Source organism: Castor canadensis, chromosome 13 (assembly GCF_047511655.1).
Source record: "Castor canadensis chromosome 13, mCasCan1.hap1v2, whole genome shotgun sequence".
NCBI lineage: Eukaryota > Metazoa > Chordata > Mammalia > Rodentia > Castoridae > Castor > Castor canadensis.
Genome location: NC_133398.1, coordinates 12,196,152 through 12,215,060, shown reverse-complemented (window position 1 = coordinate 12,215,060; position 18,909 = coordinate 12,196,152). Strand labels below are relative to the sequence as shown.

At 36.3% G+C, this 18,909-nt stretch overlaps 1 protein-coding gene across 7 annotated transcripts in view; it reads right to left on the bottom strand.

Moving 5' to 3' along the window:
* Positions 1-18,909, bottom strand: part of Rc3h2 (ring finger and CCCH-type domains 2) — a 62,296-nt gene that overhangs the window by 16,382 nt on the left and 27,005 nt on the right. For 6 of the 7 annotated variants that reach the window (XR_002212526.2, XM_074051070.1, XM_020165998.2 and 3 more), the window contains 5 exons: positions 14,342-14,647; positions 9,629-9,843; positions 6,040-6,473; positions 5,291-5,458; positions 2,784-2,930 (listed from right to left, as the gene is read on the bottom strand). Coding sequence is in view for 6 of the 7 variants with exons in the window: in XM_074051070.1 (XP_073907171.1) it covers positions 2,784-2,930; positions 5,291-5,458; positions 6,040-6,473; positions 9,629-9,843; positions 14,342-14,647 (1,270 nt within the window). In the remaining variant the exon portion in view is untranslated. The remainder of the gene's footprint in view (positions 1-2,783; positions 2,931-5,290; positions 5,459-6,039; positions 6,474-9,628; positions 9,844-14,341; positions 14,648-18,909) is intronic. The other variant, XM_020165999.2, reaches the window with a different exon arrangement.

Sequence of the window (18,909 nt, the reverse complement as noted above, 5' to 3'; positions counted from 1 at the left end):
CAGCCATTTTATTTTTGGCAAGGGAGCCTAAAATATGTGTTGGAGTAAAGATAGCTTCTTCAACAAATGGTGCTAGAAAAACTGGATATCCACCTGTAAAAGATTTAAACTAGATTCCAGTCTCTCACTCTGTACTAGCATCAATTCAAAGTGGATTAAAGATCTTAATGCGAATACCACTCTTGGGGATATACCCAAAAGACTGTTACTCCAGAGGCACCTGCACATCCATGTTTATTGCGGCACTATTCACAATAGCCAAGTTATGGAAACAGCCAAGATGTCCCAGCACTGACGAATGGATTAAGAAAATGTGGTATCTATACACAATGGAATTCTATGCAGCCATGAAGAAGAACGAAATGTTATCATTCGCTGGTAAATGGATGGAATTGGAGAACATCATTCTGAGTGAGGTTAGCCTGGCTCAAAAGACCAAAAATCGTATGTTCTCCCTCATATGTGGACATTAGATCAAGGGCAAACACAACAAGGGGATTGGACTATGAGCACATGATAAAAGCGAGAGCACACAAGGGAGGGGTGAGGATAGGTAAGACACCTAAAAAACTAGCTAGCATTTGTTGCCCTTAACACAGAGAAACTAAAGCAGATACCTTAAAGCAACTGAGGCCAATAGGAAAAGGGGACCAGGAACTAGAGAAAAGGTTAGATCAAAAAGAATTAACCTAGAAGGTAACACCCACACACAGGAAATCAATGTGAGTCAATGCCCTGTATGGCTATCCTTATCTCAACCAGCAAAACCCCTTGTTCCTTCCTATTATTGCTTATACTCTCTCTACAACAAAATTAGAGATAAGGGCAAAATAGTTTCTGCTGGGTATTGAGGGGGGGAGCGGGAGGGGGCGGAGTGGGTGGTAAGGGAGGGGGTGGGGGCAGGGGAGAGAAATGAACCAAGCCTTGTATGCACATATGAATAATAAAAGAAAAATGAAAAAAAAAAAAAAAAGATCTTAATGCGAGACCTCAAACTGTGAAACTAATACAGGAAAGAACAGGAAAAATACTAGAACACATAAGCATAAGCAATAACTTCTGAATAGAACTCCAATAGCTCAGCAACGAATACAAAGGATTGACAAATGGGAGTGCATAAAAAAAAAAGCAGTAAAGGAAACAGTCTCCAGACTGAAGAGACGGCATACAGAATAAAAGAAAATCTTTGCCAGCTATATATCTGATAAGGGATTAATAACCAGTATGTACAAAGAGCTCAAAAAATTAACCCTACAAAGAATCAACAACCCAATGAATAAATGGGCAAATTAACTGAACAGACAATTCTCAAAAGTACAAATGACCAATAAATACATGAAAAAATGCTCAGGGTTCTTGGCCAAAAAGGACATGCAAATCAAAATAACATTGAGATTTCAATTCACTCCAGTCAGAACGGCTACCATCAATCCATAAATAAGAACAAACGCAGGAGAGGATGTGGAAAGAAGGAACCAATCCATGTCCACTACTGGGGAGAGTGAAAATTAGTGCAACTGGTATGGAAAGCATTATGGAGGTTCTTCAAAAAACTACACGTATCATATGATCCAGTGGTAACACTCCTGTGTATATACGTGAAGGAATATAAGCCAGGATACAAGTGCACACCCATGTTTATTGAAGCACTATTCACAACAGCCAAACTTTTTAAATAGCTTTGATGCTCTATAACTGACAAATGGATTCAGAAAATGTGGTATACATACACAATGAAGTAGTATTCAGCCGTAAAGAAGAATGAAATTATGTTGTTTGCAGATAAATGGATGAAACTGGATTAAGCAAAGTAAGTCAGACTCAGAAGACAAAGGTCACATATTTTCCCTCATATGTGGAAATTAAACCTCAAAGATCAAGGTATACATAAATATATATATGATCTTATACACATATATGTGTATGAGAAAGAGAGATTATAATATTGGGTCTGTCTGAGGGGAACAGTGGGAGATGAAAAGAGGATGATAGTAAATAATATTGAAATACATTTCATCTGTGTATGAAGATGGTATAATGAAATGCGCTGAAGGTGCTGAATAATAGGGGAGCAGGATGACAGAGAAGGAGTAAACAATAGAGAGGGTTAATCTGCTTAGAGTACAATGTATGGGCTGGGGGAGTGGCTCAAGTGGTAGAGCGCTGCCCTAACAAGCATGAAGTCCTGAGTTAAAATCCCAGTATGGCCAAATCAACAACAAAATGGAAAGTAAAATGTTTGCACGTGCAAAATCCCTTGAGCAATCAATATATACTTTAATAAATGAAGGATAAGAAAGGAAAACAGGATGTCTCTGAGAGTTGGTACCACAGGAAAAGGAAGTGTAACACAGAGTGTGAAGGAGGGTGAATATGGTGGATGTACTTTGTACACATGTATAAAAATACAATGATGAAACCTGTTGAAATTTTCTAAGAAGCAGGGAAGGGAGATAAGGAAGAAATTATGGGTGGATGAATCTAATCAAGATACATTGTAAGCACATATGTAAATGTCACAGTGAATTCCCTCTGTACAACTAATCAACTAGTATACACTAATAAAAATGTTATAAAAGACAGGTAATTAGCTTTTTTTGATAAATTTAGCAGTAGCTTTAGATCTTAATGATAATCCAACAACTGTATTATCTGACTTACAAAAACTTCTGGTTACAGATGAGTTATATAGCAACGATATGAAGATGAAAGCATTCATTCAAAATTTGAGTCAACAGCATTATTTTCCCCACTCCAGTTCTCTCACCCCAGCAAAATCATACCATTAACACAGCATTTGAATTAGCAATTACATCTTTGGGCTCTGAATCGATGGCATTTATACAGGAGCCTATAGTGCCACAAGACCAGGGAGAATAATGGGAAAGATGATCTTCTTCAAATTTTGTACCACTCATACTCTCAGAGAACTGATTAGAAAGAAAAAAAAAAAAAAAGGCCAATTAGTATGAAACATAAAACTTAAGTTTATAAGCTTAACCTTATACTTAATATTGAGTAACGATTATAGAATTTACAAGCCTTCATACTGAACTTTAAATTCTATAAATAATACAAAACAGTTACAATAAATAATATTCATGCAATACAATAAAAATCAGCATGACTTCTGAGACCCTATCTCAAAAATGTGTGTGTGCGTGCATGCGTGCACACACACACACACACACATTCCTGACTCATACTATCAAAACCAGTCAACAAATATTTTTAATAGGCTAACATGGTATGGGATGCTCTAAAAAAATGAAAAAAGCTTAAAACAAATACACAGATAAACAGAGACACAGATCATAGTCTGTGCCTTAGAGGAGTCTATAATTTTCTTTAAGAAAAAAAATGTGAAAATAGAATAACCGGTAAAAGAAAAGCTATTTTGTTCTTAAATAAAAAACAAAAGGAATTCAAAGGTAGCTCTGAAGCTACAAGAAGAAGAAAATACATTTTAAAGGGACAATAAGAAATACTATAGTGCCAAAATACTAGAGTTGTAAGAATCATTAAATCTAACTTAGTAATTATATAGATAAGGAAACTCAGGAACAGAAAGATTAAATGCCTTGCCCAACAGAATGGAATTACAGGAAACACTCATTTCTTTTTTTTTTTGGTGGTACTGGGGTCTGAACTCAGGGCCTCATGCTTGCGAGGCAGGTGCTCTACTACTTGAGGCACTCAGTCAACTCCTCATTTCTTAAAGCATAATATATAACTGAAAACATACTTTCCTAGTCAAGCAAGTGGCATCTCTGTCACTGTTGCAAAGCTGTTTACCTTCTTTGAGTAAGTCTAAATTTGTTGAGATGAACTTATCTACTTAAAAAAATTCAAGGCTTTATTGAAACATATCCATGAAAAGGTGTATCTAGTATCTAGGATTACTTCAAAATAATTCAACAGGAAAAAGAGGTACAAGTACTTGAAACAAGTTTGGCTAAACTGATAATTGTGGAAGCAAGGCAATGGTAGTGACTGGAATGTTTGTCTGACATGTAGTCCAGGCTGGCTTCAAACTTAAAGATCCTCTTGCCTTGACCTCCCAAGTGTTGGGATTACAGGTGTATCCCACCATGCCTGGATGGATAAATGGGATTTATTATACTATTCTCACCATTTATTGTATGTTTGAAAATTTTCATAATAAAGGGATTTAAAAATTTTTATATCAGAATCATTGGAGGTAGAGAGTAAACCAAAAGGTGCATATAAAATAAATTATTTTCTCTAAATATAATAGTACTAAAAACAAATTAAACTGAAATCATCCTGGCATAGAGACTCATTTTGTAATACCCAAAACAATAATTAACAGTAATATAAGTAGAGAAATAATACAGCAGGCACTTCTCTGTCTAGTGAAGCAGGGCAAAAATGCCTTAGACTATGATTCAAACTCCAGGGATTAAAGACTGAAAGATGTTGGGCCAATTACTTCAACTTCTTAACTGAGTAAGATTCCTAAGCCATAAAATATGAAGAATACCTACCCCCTAGGGTTTTTGTGAGAATTAAATAAAACAACATTGCACTCAATAAGGAGTAGGTATCTTATTTTTATTTTTGGTGGTGCTGGGGGATAGAATCCAGGGCCATACTCACGCTGAGCATGTGCAAACTGGAGCTGGGCATGTGCTTAGCATGAGCATGTGGTAGAACATGTACTTAGTGTGTGCAAAGCTCTGGGTTCTTTCCCAAGCACCAGAACCAAACAAACAAAAACATTAAAAAAAAAATACTATTCAGAGATAGTTGCTGGTGGCTCACGACTGTAATCACAGCTACTAGGGAGGCTGAGATTGTGGTTGGAGTCCAGACCAGGCCAAAGGTTTGCAAGACCCCATGTCCAAAATAACCAGAGCAAAATGGACTGCCCTGAGTTTAAACTCCAGTCCCACCAAAACAATCAAAACAAAACAAAACTAACATACATATATATAATTTGTGGTGTGGCTCAAGTGGTCTAGCACATGCAAGGCCTCAAGGTCAAGCCTCAGTACTATCAAAATTTAAATTATTAAATAAAAATAAAATTAATTACACTACTAGAAATATTTTGAATTCTTGGTAAAGGACTATGTCTTGATGATCTTCAGGATCTCATAACACCTAGCCATAATGTTTATATACACATTGTTTGCAGAACTAAATTCAACTGCATAACACACCATTACAAAATACCCTAACTAGGTAATCTTGGTTTGAATAAATAATTTTAACGTCAGCTGTTTGACCTATCTCTGCAAAAATAAGTGATTAAAACCTTTCTTACATCTGTGCGAAAGTCTACACTGAATAGAGGAGAAGGTGGTGTTGGTGACTGTGTTGCCACAGGAAGCGTTGAAGAGACAGGTGCTTTCTGAGTGTGGTATTGTGCCCACTGATCTGGCTTTCTTCTTATCTGCTCCTCACAACTGGTCTTCAAATGACCACAAGGTTCCTAAGAGGGGAAAAAAAGAAGCAATGTTCATCAACTAGGGAGTGGTGAATAAATTTAATTATGCTCTGTGAATATAATGCAAACAATTTATGATATTATTGGGACAAAAATAAACTGGGAAGTTGCCCTACTCTTTCCTACATAACCTTCAACAAAAAGGTTAATATTTATTTAACTGATGTGAATTAATTCAAATGAATTAAACTCTGAGCACTTGCTTTTCTAGTTTAGAAAAGGCATTTGTATGTATGTGGAGATACTGAAAAAAATCATATTTTAGATTCCTTTTTTTTTCAATATTCCTATCAGTGGCCTATCCAAACATAGCATCTCATGAGCAGTACTATGTATCAGGTTCAGTTCTAAGAACTTTTAAATTTAATTCTCACAATGCCTTGAGGTAGCTGCCACTATCAATTCCATCAAACAAATGAAAAAACAGAGGCATAGGAAGATCAAGTAACTTCTGTAAGTCAAACCGTAAGAGGAAGAGTCACAAGTCTGGTTGGTTTGGCTCCAGGCACCAGGCTAAATTTTAACTACTACACTACATTAACATTTCTATTTCCATTTCCACTTACCCTTGGTAAAGGCACAGTTGTCCTGGGCTCACTTGGTGGCTGACAAGCCACTGAATAATATCCATCTAATGAGTTATATCTTTCCCGCAAAGATGTCTGATAGACAGATGAGTGCATCACATCCATTGGAGGTAAAGAATTGCTTCTAATAATGTCATCTCGTTGGTACATAGCTGGGCGCCAGATGCGCCTGCTATCGTACACGGGAGCATACATTCCAGAAGGTACTGGAGGAACTGGCCCATACTGCTGCGGAGGAGGAGGTTGGTAGGGAGAAGAATTCATTCGATCTCGAGGGGAAAATGTACTGTAATGATCAGCATATGGCATGGAAGCAGGTGGGAGGGAGGACTCTGGAACATTATTGGACCTCACAAAGCGAGGAACACAGGGAGCCACACCAGCTGGTACTGTTGGAGGTGGTGGATAGTATCCTTGAAAATTGGAAAGAGGAATATTTAATGTAATCTTAGTAAAATCCAACATTTTATAATGGTTTAAATCTAGAGCAGACTTTAATATGAGAAAATATAATTAGAATTTATCTTTACCCCTACAGAGTAGCTACATATTTCAAGATAGCATTATTAAAAAATCATTTCTATTCAATACTTAAACTGCTCCTTAAAAACACATAACAGAGATATTAAAAGATGGCTGATAAATTTTGCTTTTAGCACATCTTCTGCTACAAACTTTGGGTTTAAGTAGTTAGTTACATCATTGATTCTTATTAACTACTTTGGGAGCAGAGGTTAAAGACCTCTTTCAAAATTTCTATGTTGTTCGTTTTTCTTTCCAAAAGTGTACATAAGCATACATAAACTCTACATTTTGCATACCACTTCATGAAGGTCAATTATGGACTTTATATTTGATTCTTACAAATGACAACCTTAAAACTATTGGTATTTTAGTATCCAAATGCAGAAAAATGAAACAATATCCCCATCTCTACCCAATTACAATAATCAACTCAATATGCATTAAAGACTTCAATGCAACACCTGAAACTACGAAATTACTAGAAGAAAACATAGGGGAAAAGCTTCAGGACATTGGAATGGGCAAGAAGTTTTGGAAAATACCCCAAAAACACAGTAAAGAAACACAAAAAAATAGAAAAAGATTGCATCAAACTAAAAAAAGTTGGCAAAGGAAACACTCATCAGACCGCAGAGACAGCCTAAAGAATGGGAGAAAATATGTGCCAACTTTAAGTATGACAAAGATTTAATATCCAGAATATATAAAACACTAAAAAAACTCAATAGCAACAAGACAAATCGCTCAATTAAAAATACACACAATAAGTGAGCATGGTGATTTGAATCTGTAATCCTAGCTTCCTGGGAGGTGGAGATTGGGTTCAAGGCCAACCCAGGCAAAACATTTATGAGACCCCCATCTCAACCAATAAAGAATGGACATGGTGGTATACGCCTCCCATTCCAGCTACACAGGAGGACTGCAGTCCAAGCTGGTCTGGACATAAAGGGAGATCCTATCTCAAAAATAACTAAAGCATAAGGACTGGGGGTATGGCTTAAGTGGTAGAGTGCTTGCTTAACAAGCAACTGAGTTCAAACCCCTGTACTACCAAAATGAAAGAAAGAAATATATGTGTGTGTGAAAGAAATAAGTATTTCTTTCTTTCTTTCTTTTTTTTGGCAGTACTGGGACTTGAACTCAGAGCCTACACTTTAAGCCACTCCACCAGCACTTTTTATTTTTTTGATGATTTTTTTTTGAGATAGGGTCTCGCAAACTATTTGCCTGGGCTGGCTTCAAACTGCGATCCTCCTGAACTCTGACTCCTGACTAGCTAGGATTACAGGTGTGAGCCACCAATGCCTGGTTTAAATAAGTATTTCTCAAAGAAGACATATAGGCAGCCAATAGGCTTAAGAAAAAATGATCAACATCACTAATTAACAGGAAAAAATTACAAATAAAAATTACAATGAGGTATCACCTCATTCCCATAAGAATGACTATTATCAAAAACATCACAATCACAACTGCTGAGCCCTTGCCTAGCAGGTACGAGGCCCTGGGCTTGATTGCCAGCACCAAAAAAGAAAAGAGGAAAAAAAAAATTGCTGGCAAGAGTGTGGAAAAAAGAACTGGAGGTGTGGCTTAAGTGATACATGCCCGTCTAGCAAGCTCCAAGCCCCGAATTCAAACCCCAGTATCACACCCACAGACAAACACAGGAATGTGAGAAAAGGGAACTCCTGTATACTGTTGGTGGGAATGTAAACTAGTAGAGCTGTTATAGAAAATAATATGGAGGCTTCTCAAAAAAATAAAAAATAGAACTACCAGATGATCCAGAATTCCCACTATGTGGTATATATCCAAAGGAAAAGAAATCAGCGTATGCAAGAGACATGTGCATAGCCGTATTCATTGCAGCATAACTCAAAATAAGGTAAAATTGGAAACATTTTAAGTATTCATCAACTGATGAATAGATTTTTAAAAAATTAACACATATATACAATGGAATACTGTGCAGTCATAATGAGAAAATCCTCTCATTTCTGACAATGGACAAAACTGGAGATCATTATGTTAAGTGAATATATGCTGGGCACATGAAGTACCACTTGATCTCACTTATGAAGAATCTAAAAAAGTTCATCTCATAGCAGTTGAGAGTAGTATAGTGGTTAGCAGAGGTGAAGAACAGGGAGGAGGGAGGAATGTAGAAAAGTTGATCAAAGAGTACTAAATTATACTAGGTAGGAGTAATAAGGTCTAGTGTGCAATTTCACAGTAGGGTGACTATAGATAATAATTATTTACTACATATATTTTAAAAAACCAGAGGGAGGGCTGGTAGAGTGACTGAAGTGGTCAAGTGCCTGCCTAGCAAGTGAAAGGCTCTGAGTTCAAACCCCAGTCCCCCGAAAAATAATAAATAAATAAATAAAGTATAAAAAAGCTAGAAGGATTTCAAATGTTTGATATATGTGCATGTCACAGAATATTTAAATGAAGTTAAGCATATCTCAAACATTTATTATTTCCTTTTTTAGCAGAAGACAAGTGAAAAGAAGCAGCAATAAGGAAAAGATCTTTGATCTCTTATTTGCCTAAATATAACACATAACATTTATAAATAAGTTTCCTCTCCCCTGGTTACCTGGAAGAACAGAAGTTAATCACCAAGCAACTTTAGCCTGAAAAGGATCACTCAACAAGCATTACTGACTAGCCCTTACTTCCTAATAGTTCCATTTATTTAGCTTCCCATAATTTGCCACCCCAGAAACTCAAAGTCCTTTTCCTTTGTCTTGTCACTTTTTCAGTTGTGTTGCTCTTCTGTTAGGATGATGTATAAGCTCACATTTTAACCATCCCTTTTAGTTACCTTATCACTGAGTACTCCCATGTGTATGCACAACACATATGTTAATGAAAAAATATATACTAGTATCTAGAACCACAAATTCTTGGGGAAGGAAGAAAACGTATGGGTCATACAGCACAAGGAGTTAATTTTTTTAATGTAGACATTCTAGATACATATAAATGATTCATGTTACAAATTACTTTCTTAGCATTACCTAAAAGTACTTACCTGCCTGTGGGTACTGTGGGACCTCAAAGGGTATCTGAGTCCTTGGATCTTGAAAATACTGAATGTTTTCAGAATGCTGAGGATATACTGGTACTCTAGTTAGAAATGGGCTGGATTTTGGAGGTCCAGAATTCAGCTCTGTTCCAACATTAGAGGGCCCAGCTGAGGTAGCTGCTATGTTACTTACAGGAGTCTTGGGTGGAGAACCAATTTTACTGAAGAGATAATTTAACAAAAGGAAAAGGATAATTACTATGATGGTAAATTCTTCCTCAGAAGAAACGTTTCTTAAAATTATATAGCAAACAATTCATAGAAAACCCTGCAAAGTTGGGCACTGGTGTCTCACTCTTGCAATCCTAACTACTCAGGAAGCATGGTCAAGGCCAGATGGGTCAAACAGTTCACAGGACCTCATCTCAACCAATACCCAGGCACAGTGGCATGTGCCTGTCATCCCAAGGATCACAGTTCCATGCCAGTCTGGCAAAAAAAGTTCATAAGTCCCCATCTCAAAGGAAAAAAGCTGGGCATGGTGGCATGTGCCTGATGTTTTAGTGACAGTGGGAAGTGTACAACAGGACTGCGATCTAGGCCGGCCAGGGCAAAAACCAAGATCCTATCTCCAAAATAACCAGGGCAAAACAGGACGAGAGAGGTGGCTCAATGGCAGAGTGCCTGCTAGCAGGAGCAATCAGTGTCTTGAGTTCAAACCCCAGTGCCTCTAAAAAACAAAACAAGTGAAAAACACTCCACAGTGACAAATAAAGCAAGCAATTTAACTGTCATTGTACACTGCTAATTTACAAGATCATAGTAAGAGATCTCATTTCCCAGTGAGGGCAACAGGAAATAAAAACAAAGCCCAGGCATTTATTTAGCAATTCCTTTATACCCATTCTCTAAACAAAGGTTTTTCCCATTAGAAAAAAAAAACTCCTGTTCAATAAGTTCCAAGATAAACATTATAGTACACCAGTAGAATTCCTTGGGACAAAGAGAAAATGACACGGTAAGAAAGAGTTGTTCTTTATATCCCTGGCAGCTAGAACAATTCCTGACAAGCAGTAGGCACTCAGTAAGCATTTGCTGATAAATAAAGTACCTCCTGACACTCAGTATGCTCTTAGTAAATATCAGTTGGGTATATGAAATACCAATGAAATGCATTAAGCAGATGTAAAATACCCAAACCTTTTACTTCTTTTTTTTGTACACACACACACAAGAATTTTCTCACTTGAGTAACCAAGTAACCAGCCCCACAGACTCTTATCATGACTTTCTTACTCCCTTTCAAAGAGTCAAACTTTGGGTGAAGGGTATGGCTCAAGTGGTAGCATACCTGCCTACCAAGCACAAGGCCCTGAGTTAAACACCAGTGGTCCAATTCAAACTTTGACAGAGCTTTAAGTATGTGGTAATTCAAGAAAATACTCTTGTTAAGTATGCAGGAATTCAATATATTGCATCCCAACCAGATTAGAGGGTTTTTCTCAAACTAGAAAAGTCTTTTTCAAACTAGAATATAAACAACAAGCTACATGGGTTGCACATCAGTTTAGTTCAGCAAGTGTTTAATTCTATGTGTAACTGTGTAATAAAACATAGAAAATAACTAAAGAACATGGATAATTTAATAGGTACAAATATCTTGACTTAAGGTTTAAAGACATTTTAGGATTGTGCTTATTCTTTAAAAAAGTTAAAACGAGGCAACAGAATAATGATTAACAATAACAACTAACATTTACAGAGCAATTATGGAGTACATTCCAGGCACAAAGCTAAATGCTAAATATAGATTATCTAGTCCTTCTTTATAGATTATAAATTATAACTATAGTATAGATTATAGATTTATTATGATCTATAGGTTATAGATCATAAATTTGGATTAATAACTTTGAAACTGCAGATTCTTAGACATATCAGGAAACAGGCATGAAAATTCTTGGCAAGGTAAATATTCGTAGCCTCATGAAATCAGGTAAATTATCTAAAACATTCAGACTTAGTGACAAAGTAACCTTTTAGTTATATCCTAGCCAGGGAGCTTCTAGTTTTATCTTAGAAGATTTCTAGGATTCTAGGCTATGTTTCTATTCTTGCACCTCTATGATTTTGCCTATGGTGCATCCTCTAACCACAGGATCTTCCTGCTTTCCTAGCCACACTTCTGGAACTAGCTTATGTGTCATTACTTCATGTCTATAAGCCTTTGACAATACCACCCCCAAAATTAGCTATCTTTTTTTCATGTGTTCCATTAACACTTGGAATAAACTCCATTACAGAACCTTTCAGAGTATATTTTATAATATATGCTTACATGTCTGTTTCCTAAACTATACAGAAAAACCCTTAAAGACAGAGAGTATATCTAGTTCATTTTCCTTAGCAACATCATTTGGAATATATCAGGTGATCTACAATATTTAAAAGAATAAATGACATATTTAGATTTATTTATCATTAGACCTTTTCCTACTAGTCCATCTTTCAAAGCCCGGGGATTGATGGCCAACAAAAAGAAGAAAAAAGATAAAATAAAAATTGAGCTACAATCACATTTTGACATGTGCAATTCATTGGCTTTTCGTACACCCACAAGACTTTCCACCTATCACCTAATTCTGAAATATTTTTACCTACCTCAAGAGAAACTCATATCCATCAGCATTCATTCCCCATTCCCACTCCAGCCTTAGCCCCTAGCAACCACTCATCTACTGTCCCTTTGGATTTGCCTATTTTGGACATTTCACATACACAGAATCAAGTGGCCTTCTGTATCTGCCTTCTTTCAATAAGCATCACGTTTCCAAGATTTGTCCACATTGTGTCATACAATAGTAGTTCTTGCTTTTTTTTTTTAAATGGTTGAATAATATAGCCTACTATTTGAAAATAAACACTATACAATATTACCTTGCCAAAACTCTTCAAAAACTCATTTCCGAAACATATACAATATAAGTTCTCCATAATCTGGTGTCTGTCTATGTAATCTTATATTAGTCACTAACATAAATCTTCAATTCTAAAAGGCTGTCTCAAAATTCCATATATTTGCCAACAAATTTAATGCATTTTATGCTGGATTTTGATTTCCTGAAAACTCCATACTTCTCCAGCAACATAACATTTTCCTATCATTCAATCTACCTCTGGTGTACTTCATTTGTGTAAATATGGTCTCTCACACATTTATAGCAGCATAAATCCCTTAAAGGCAGAGATATCTATGTCTCATGAATTTCTAACAGTGACAAAAACGAAGTCTGAAATGAGTACATAAGTAACATTTGCTAAATAGTGTTTTTGACAGGTCTTTTCTAAAATCTCTCCCAGTGAGTATCATAAGGATGATTTAATGAACAATTTCCCCCATTACATACTAAATTATAAAAACAGAGAGTGATACTGCTAACCTATCCTTCATCAATTAAATGAAGTCAATAGGAGTTCACTGTGTACCAAGCATGTTTTTGCACAGTAGGCATATAATAGGAACTGACAGACTATTTATGGGCAACAAAATCTGAACAGATTTTAGAATTCGAAGTAACTTTTCAGATCATCTGCAAAATTTTAAACTTTTTTCTTTTTCTTTTTTTTGGTTTATGTTATCTATTCTGTTGTTTGTATGTTTTTTAATTTTTACTAGCAAATATTAGTTATACAGGGGGGTTTTGTTGTGATATTTACATATGTACTTACAATGTACCTTAATTAGATTCACCCCTTCTTTCATCACCCCTCCCCACTTCTTAGAAAAATTTCAACAGGTTTCATTGCTCAATTTTAATACACTTAAAACTTTTTTCTTAAGGCAAAAAAAACCCCTTCTTTGCCAAATGAAATCTTATGCTGTCACTCAACAATAAAAATGACGATAATAATAAAGCAGATATTTACTGAGTGCTTACTATCTGGCAGGCACTGTTCAAAGTACACTGCAGCATTAACTCATTTAATTCTCACAACCAATACATGAAGTAAATATTCTTCAAACCCAAGGTTTCAAGCATGCCAGACAAGCATTCTACCACAAAGCTAAATTCCCAAACCATGAAGTAGATATTCTAATTTTATGGTGAGTAAATGAAGGAAAAAAAGATTAAACAACTGGCTTAAGATCAAACAGCTAAGAAAAAAGTAGGCCACAATTTGAGTCCCAAGAGTATGGCCTGACAAGTGTGCTGGGGCACGATTATAATCCGATTACTAAGGAGGTTGAGGGAGAGGACTGCAAGGTTCAAGGCCAGCCTGGGCTAAATAGCAAGACTGTCTCAAACAAAACAAAAATAAAAAAGGAGAATGTGGCTCCAAAGATTTCCTCTTAGTTATGCATTATTGTACTTTGAAATAGGGCTAGAGGTTCAAACCTCTCACCTGTTTAGATTTGTACTTAATTCCTTCTTGGCACTTGTAAGGAATCAATCCTGAAGTTCAAGGAAATACATTATGAAAAACCTAATTCTGGGTTGAAGAAAACAAAACTTAAGAGTTGAAGTAATTTTCCATGTTTACATATTCTGATGCTGAACCAGAATTAGAACTCAAAAATTTCTTTCTATTTAGTGCTTTTTCTACTACATGAAGCATTCTGCATAAAAATTCTAATTGTGTTCCTCAGGATAAAAAAAATACTGTGGCATTTCTAAAAAGGATAAATAACTCATATAATCATTTTCACTTAATACCTACTTTTCAGTTACAGACTCTGCAGAGGGCCCAGTAGCATTCTGACCATTAGTGCCAACCTTCCCCACTTTCTTCACAGTTTCCAGAGCTCTTAATGTACTGTCAGTACTACGTGGGATTAGCTGGGAAACACTGTTTTCTACATTTGAAATTCCATTTGAACTTGGAATTTTTCCGGATGTTTCAGTACTTCCTATGACAGAAATGACATTCCCGGCTGTGGTTGTGACAGTGTTGTTTACACCAACTTTATTCAGAAGAGGAAACGTTCTTACAGTTGCATTGATCTTTTTGTTCCTTAGTCGATACCTGTTTAAAAAACAAGTCAACATATTGGGGTGACAACTGCTCTAAATTATAATCTGAAGATAAAAAGACAATGGGAAAATATTTTTGAACATGGAACAGATTTTAAGATTTACTTCAGCTACATATCAAGCACAGTCTACATCAAATTCTACTGTGACAGATGTATACATAGGTACATAATAGAGCAACTAAAGTATATATGTAGTCAAAGAACCTTTTGAACAAAGTGGGAAATATCTAAACTTTTGCAATCATTCTTTCTTCCTACCTCGTCTTATTTTACTTCATAGAACGTACCACTACCAGGTATTATGCTTTCTATTTACTTGCTGTATGTTGGCCTTCTCTACTTCAGGGTAAACCCTGTGAGGGCAAAGATTTTGTCTTTCGTATGCATCTCTCCATATTCAGCACAGAAGATTTTACATGTTCAATGAGTATTTGTCTGAAGGTGGAGTAAGCGTCAAACTTCATATGGCCAAGAGAACTGCAGATTTTCTGTCCCAGATCATTTCCCATTTCAGTAAGATAACACTCAAATTATGCAGGCTCCAATCTTGAAGTCATCTTTGATTCAGTATGTCCATCTTGTTAGTTCTACCTCCAACTATGACTAATTTTCATCATTTCCACTGCTATAATCCTATGACCAGCATACTAGCAGTTTAACTGGACTCCGTCCATACAGACAACACAGCAACATGGTTTTTTCCCGAAGTACTAGCATTTAATCTCAGGGCCTTATAGCTGCTAGATACTCCACCACATGAGCCATGCCCCCAACCCTAGAGCAGTATTTTTAAGACAAAATTAAAATTTTAATTCAAAGTACTAGGGAGGCAGAGAATGGGAGGATCAAGGTTTGAGGCCAGACTGGGCAAAAAGTTATCAAGGCCCATCTCAACAAATAAGCAAATTGTCATTTGCAGGAAAATGGATGGAAGTGGAAATCATTATGTTAACTTAAATAAGCCAGACTGAGAAAGACAAATATTACATGTTCTCTCTCATATGAAGAATCTAGACTTAAGAAATAAACAAGAATAACATGAGTGTAAAACAGGGTGGGGGGGATGTTTTGGGGTAGGAATCATCCAGAAGGGGAAGGTAAAGGTGGGGATGAACATGATCCAAGTACTTTATACGCCTGTGTGAAAATAGAATAAAGAAACACATTAAAATCATTTAAAAGGGGGAGAGGGGACTATGAAAGAGTAATAGAGGGGATGAATTTGATCAAAGTACCCTACATTAATGTATGGAAATGTCATAATGAAACTTCTTTGTACAGCTATCTATACAGGTTCTCTAAAAAAAATAACTGAAAAAGCAAAAAGAGGTGGAGGTGTGTCTCCAGGGGTAGAACCCTGCCGAGCAAGCACAAGTTCTGAGTTCAAATCCCAGTACTGCCTCCCCCAAATTAAAATCTCACCATTCTATTTGACTAAAACCCTATAATGGCTTCTTGTTGCAACCAAAATAAAATCCAAATTCTTTACTGTAGCCCACCAAACTACTGAAATTATTTATTTACATGCTTACTGTTCCTATTTCCCCACTAGAAGCACCTCAAATAGTACTGTGCACACAACAATCTTTTATAAATATTTGTTGAGCTGGATGATCCCAGGGTTTTGATACCTCTCAGAATACAGCAATTCTTGGGACCAGGATTCCAGTACCCTTGTTCTAAAATACAGCCACACAAATATTCATTCTAAAGAGAGACTGTTGGTCATCTACATTTTGTTCAGTAGAGGGTGGTATAGTAGTGAAAGCAAGCAGGGGTAAAATTAATTTGTTGAAGCTGAATAGACATCTGCTGAATTTCTGGCATGTTATGGGAGCTAGGACAAAAGATCCTTCCTCAAAATTCTCAGTGAGAGAGCTGGGGGCATGACTCAAGTAGTAGAGCACTACCTGCCTAACAAGTACAAGGCCCTGAGTTTATTCCCCAGTAATTAAAAAAAAAAAAAAACCTAGAAAAACCTCAGTAAGGTAACAACATGTATTTTTGAAACCCAAGATGATATAGTGACATCATCTCTTTCTCTAATCTACTGGATAACCCCTAATTGTTTTACAGCAATAAAAAGGGTGAAATTGGTTAGAAATATCAACTAGGAACCATAAATATGCCCTTTTGTCATAAACATTATGAGTCTACATAACCGATATTTGCATGGTAAAGAAAAATAAATAATGGATTCCCATGAGAAACAAAATTCAATGAAAATACACACATGTAAAATGAATAATTACAATACAGCAATTTTACAACTACCAGAAGCATTCTATAATGTTGCCATGGTTTGAACATACCCCTCAAAGATCATGTGTTGGAAATTTAATCCCTAATACAATACTGTTAAGAGGTAGGACCCTTAAGAGATGATTGGGTCACAAGGGCAAATGGGTTAATATCATCATCACAGGAGAGGGTTCCTGATAAAAGGCTGAGTTCAGTTCCCTTCCTCTCCTACCTCTTTCCTCTTGCACATGTACTCTGCCTTCCACCATGGGATGATGCAGCAATAAAACCTTCACCAGATATGGCCCCTCAATCTTGGACTTTCCAGCATGTATACCATAAGCCAAATACATTTTTGTTCATTATAAATTATCCAGTCAGTGGCATTCTGCTATCATAGCACAAAACATAGTAAGACAAATGCTATGGCAGGACAGTGAAGAAAGCAACTAACATTGTCTGAGCAAGTCAAGTAAATCTGCAGAGGAAAGATGGTATCTATGTACAAACAGAAACAGCTTTCCAGTAGAGAGAGGAAAGTACACAAGACAGAGGAAACAGTATATACAAGAAGAAAGAAGAGTGAAAGAAATTCATATAGTTGTCAACAGCAATTAACTGGATGTGCCTTTAAAAAACTTATCTAAAAGACAGAGTAAGGATTGAAAGGAAGGTTTGAACCAGATCCTGTTGATGGAGAGGCACCAGCTAAAAATTTAAGCAGAAGATGAAAATGATTAGATGTGTGTTTCAGAAAGAAAATCTTGGGCTTTGCATGGTGATACAAACCTGTAATTCCAGCACTTTCAAGGCAGAGGAAGGAGGATTATGAGTTCAAGGCCAGCCCTATCTCCAAAAACAAAAACAAAATTTTGTAGGTATGGAAAAGACACGGTGAGACATAGGGAAATGTCAACTAAAAAGCCACTTAAGTAGTAAAATGGACAAAGTTGGGTTAACTTGTTAACCTAAATAGTAAATAAGGTACCGGGCACAAAATGTGACCAATTAATTTGGCTATTATTGTATTTATTACTACTACCAAAAGTTCTGATAAGAGATACTAAAGTTCTAAACTAGCTACTGGAGACAGAATAGAAAAGCAGCTTGGAGAGATTTTCAGATGGGGCACTATTTGAGGGTAGAATGGCAATGAAACACAGGGTTTCCACTCTGACTTTTTTTAATCTAATGTTCCCAAGCATAGTCCTCTTAAAAAGCTGTATTTTAGCTAAAAAAAAAAAAAGAGCTCCATCTAAGATATGGATACACTGAATATGTCTTCTAGAGTCTTGAAAATTATCTTGATTAAATTCTATATAGAGAAGTATACTGTACACTCTTTGAGTGAGCAAAAATGTTGACAAGAAAAGCATGTTAGTAGTGCTCTTCATTTTACTGCACATATACATACTCTCTGTCATGCTGCTGCAATACAGCTCATTATATGCAGAGCTCAGTGCTAGCCACAAAGGAGAAGAGACAATGATAAACAAGATAGATACAGCCCATGGAGCTGACACTTAAGGTAGAAAAGAAAGAGATCAGAAGCTGGTAACTATAGCACACGAGCCAAAGTTTATAGTCATACCCATTCTACATATTGTCTATAGCTGGCTTTTTGTTGCAATAGCAGAGCTGAGTGGCTATACCAGAAACTGTATGGCCAACAAAGCCAACAATATTTACTATATGTACCTTACAGAAAAGTTTTCAACCTCTAAAACAGACCATTAATTAATTATAATTGTGACAAATGTGACAAAGAACCTAGTTAGAAGGAAGCAATGAACAGATCCCCCTGAAAAAGTGAAAGATGAGCAGGGCAAAGGACAAAATTCTAAGGTCAAGGTTTGAAGAAACAGGACTATATGAAAGATCTGAGGAGTGAAGGACACAATGCATTCTAGGAACTAACAAAAGACCAGTATGAGTATAGAGTATAAATAGGGAGTGTTATTAGGAGGTGCAATCAGAAAGGCAGGCATAGGTTAGAAAATGCAGAGAATTT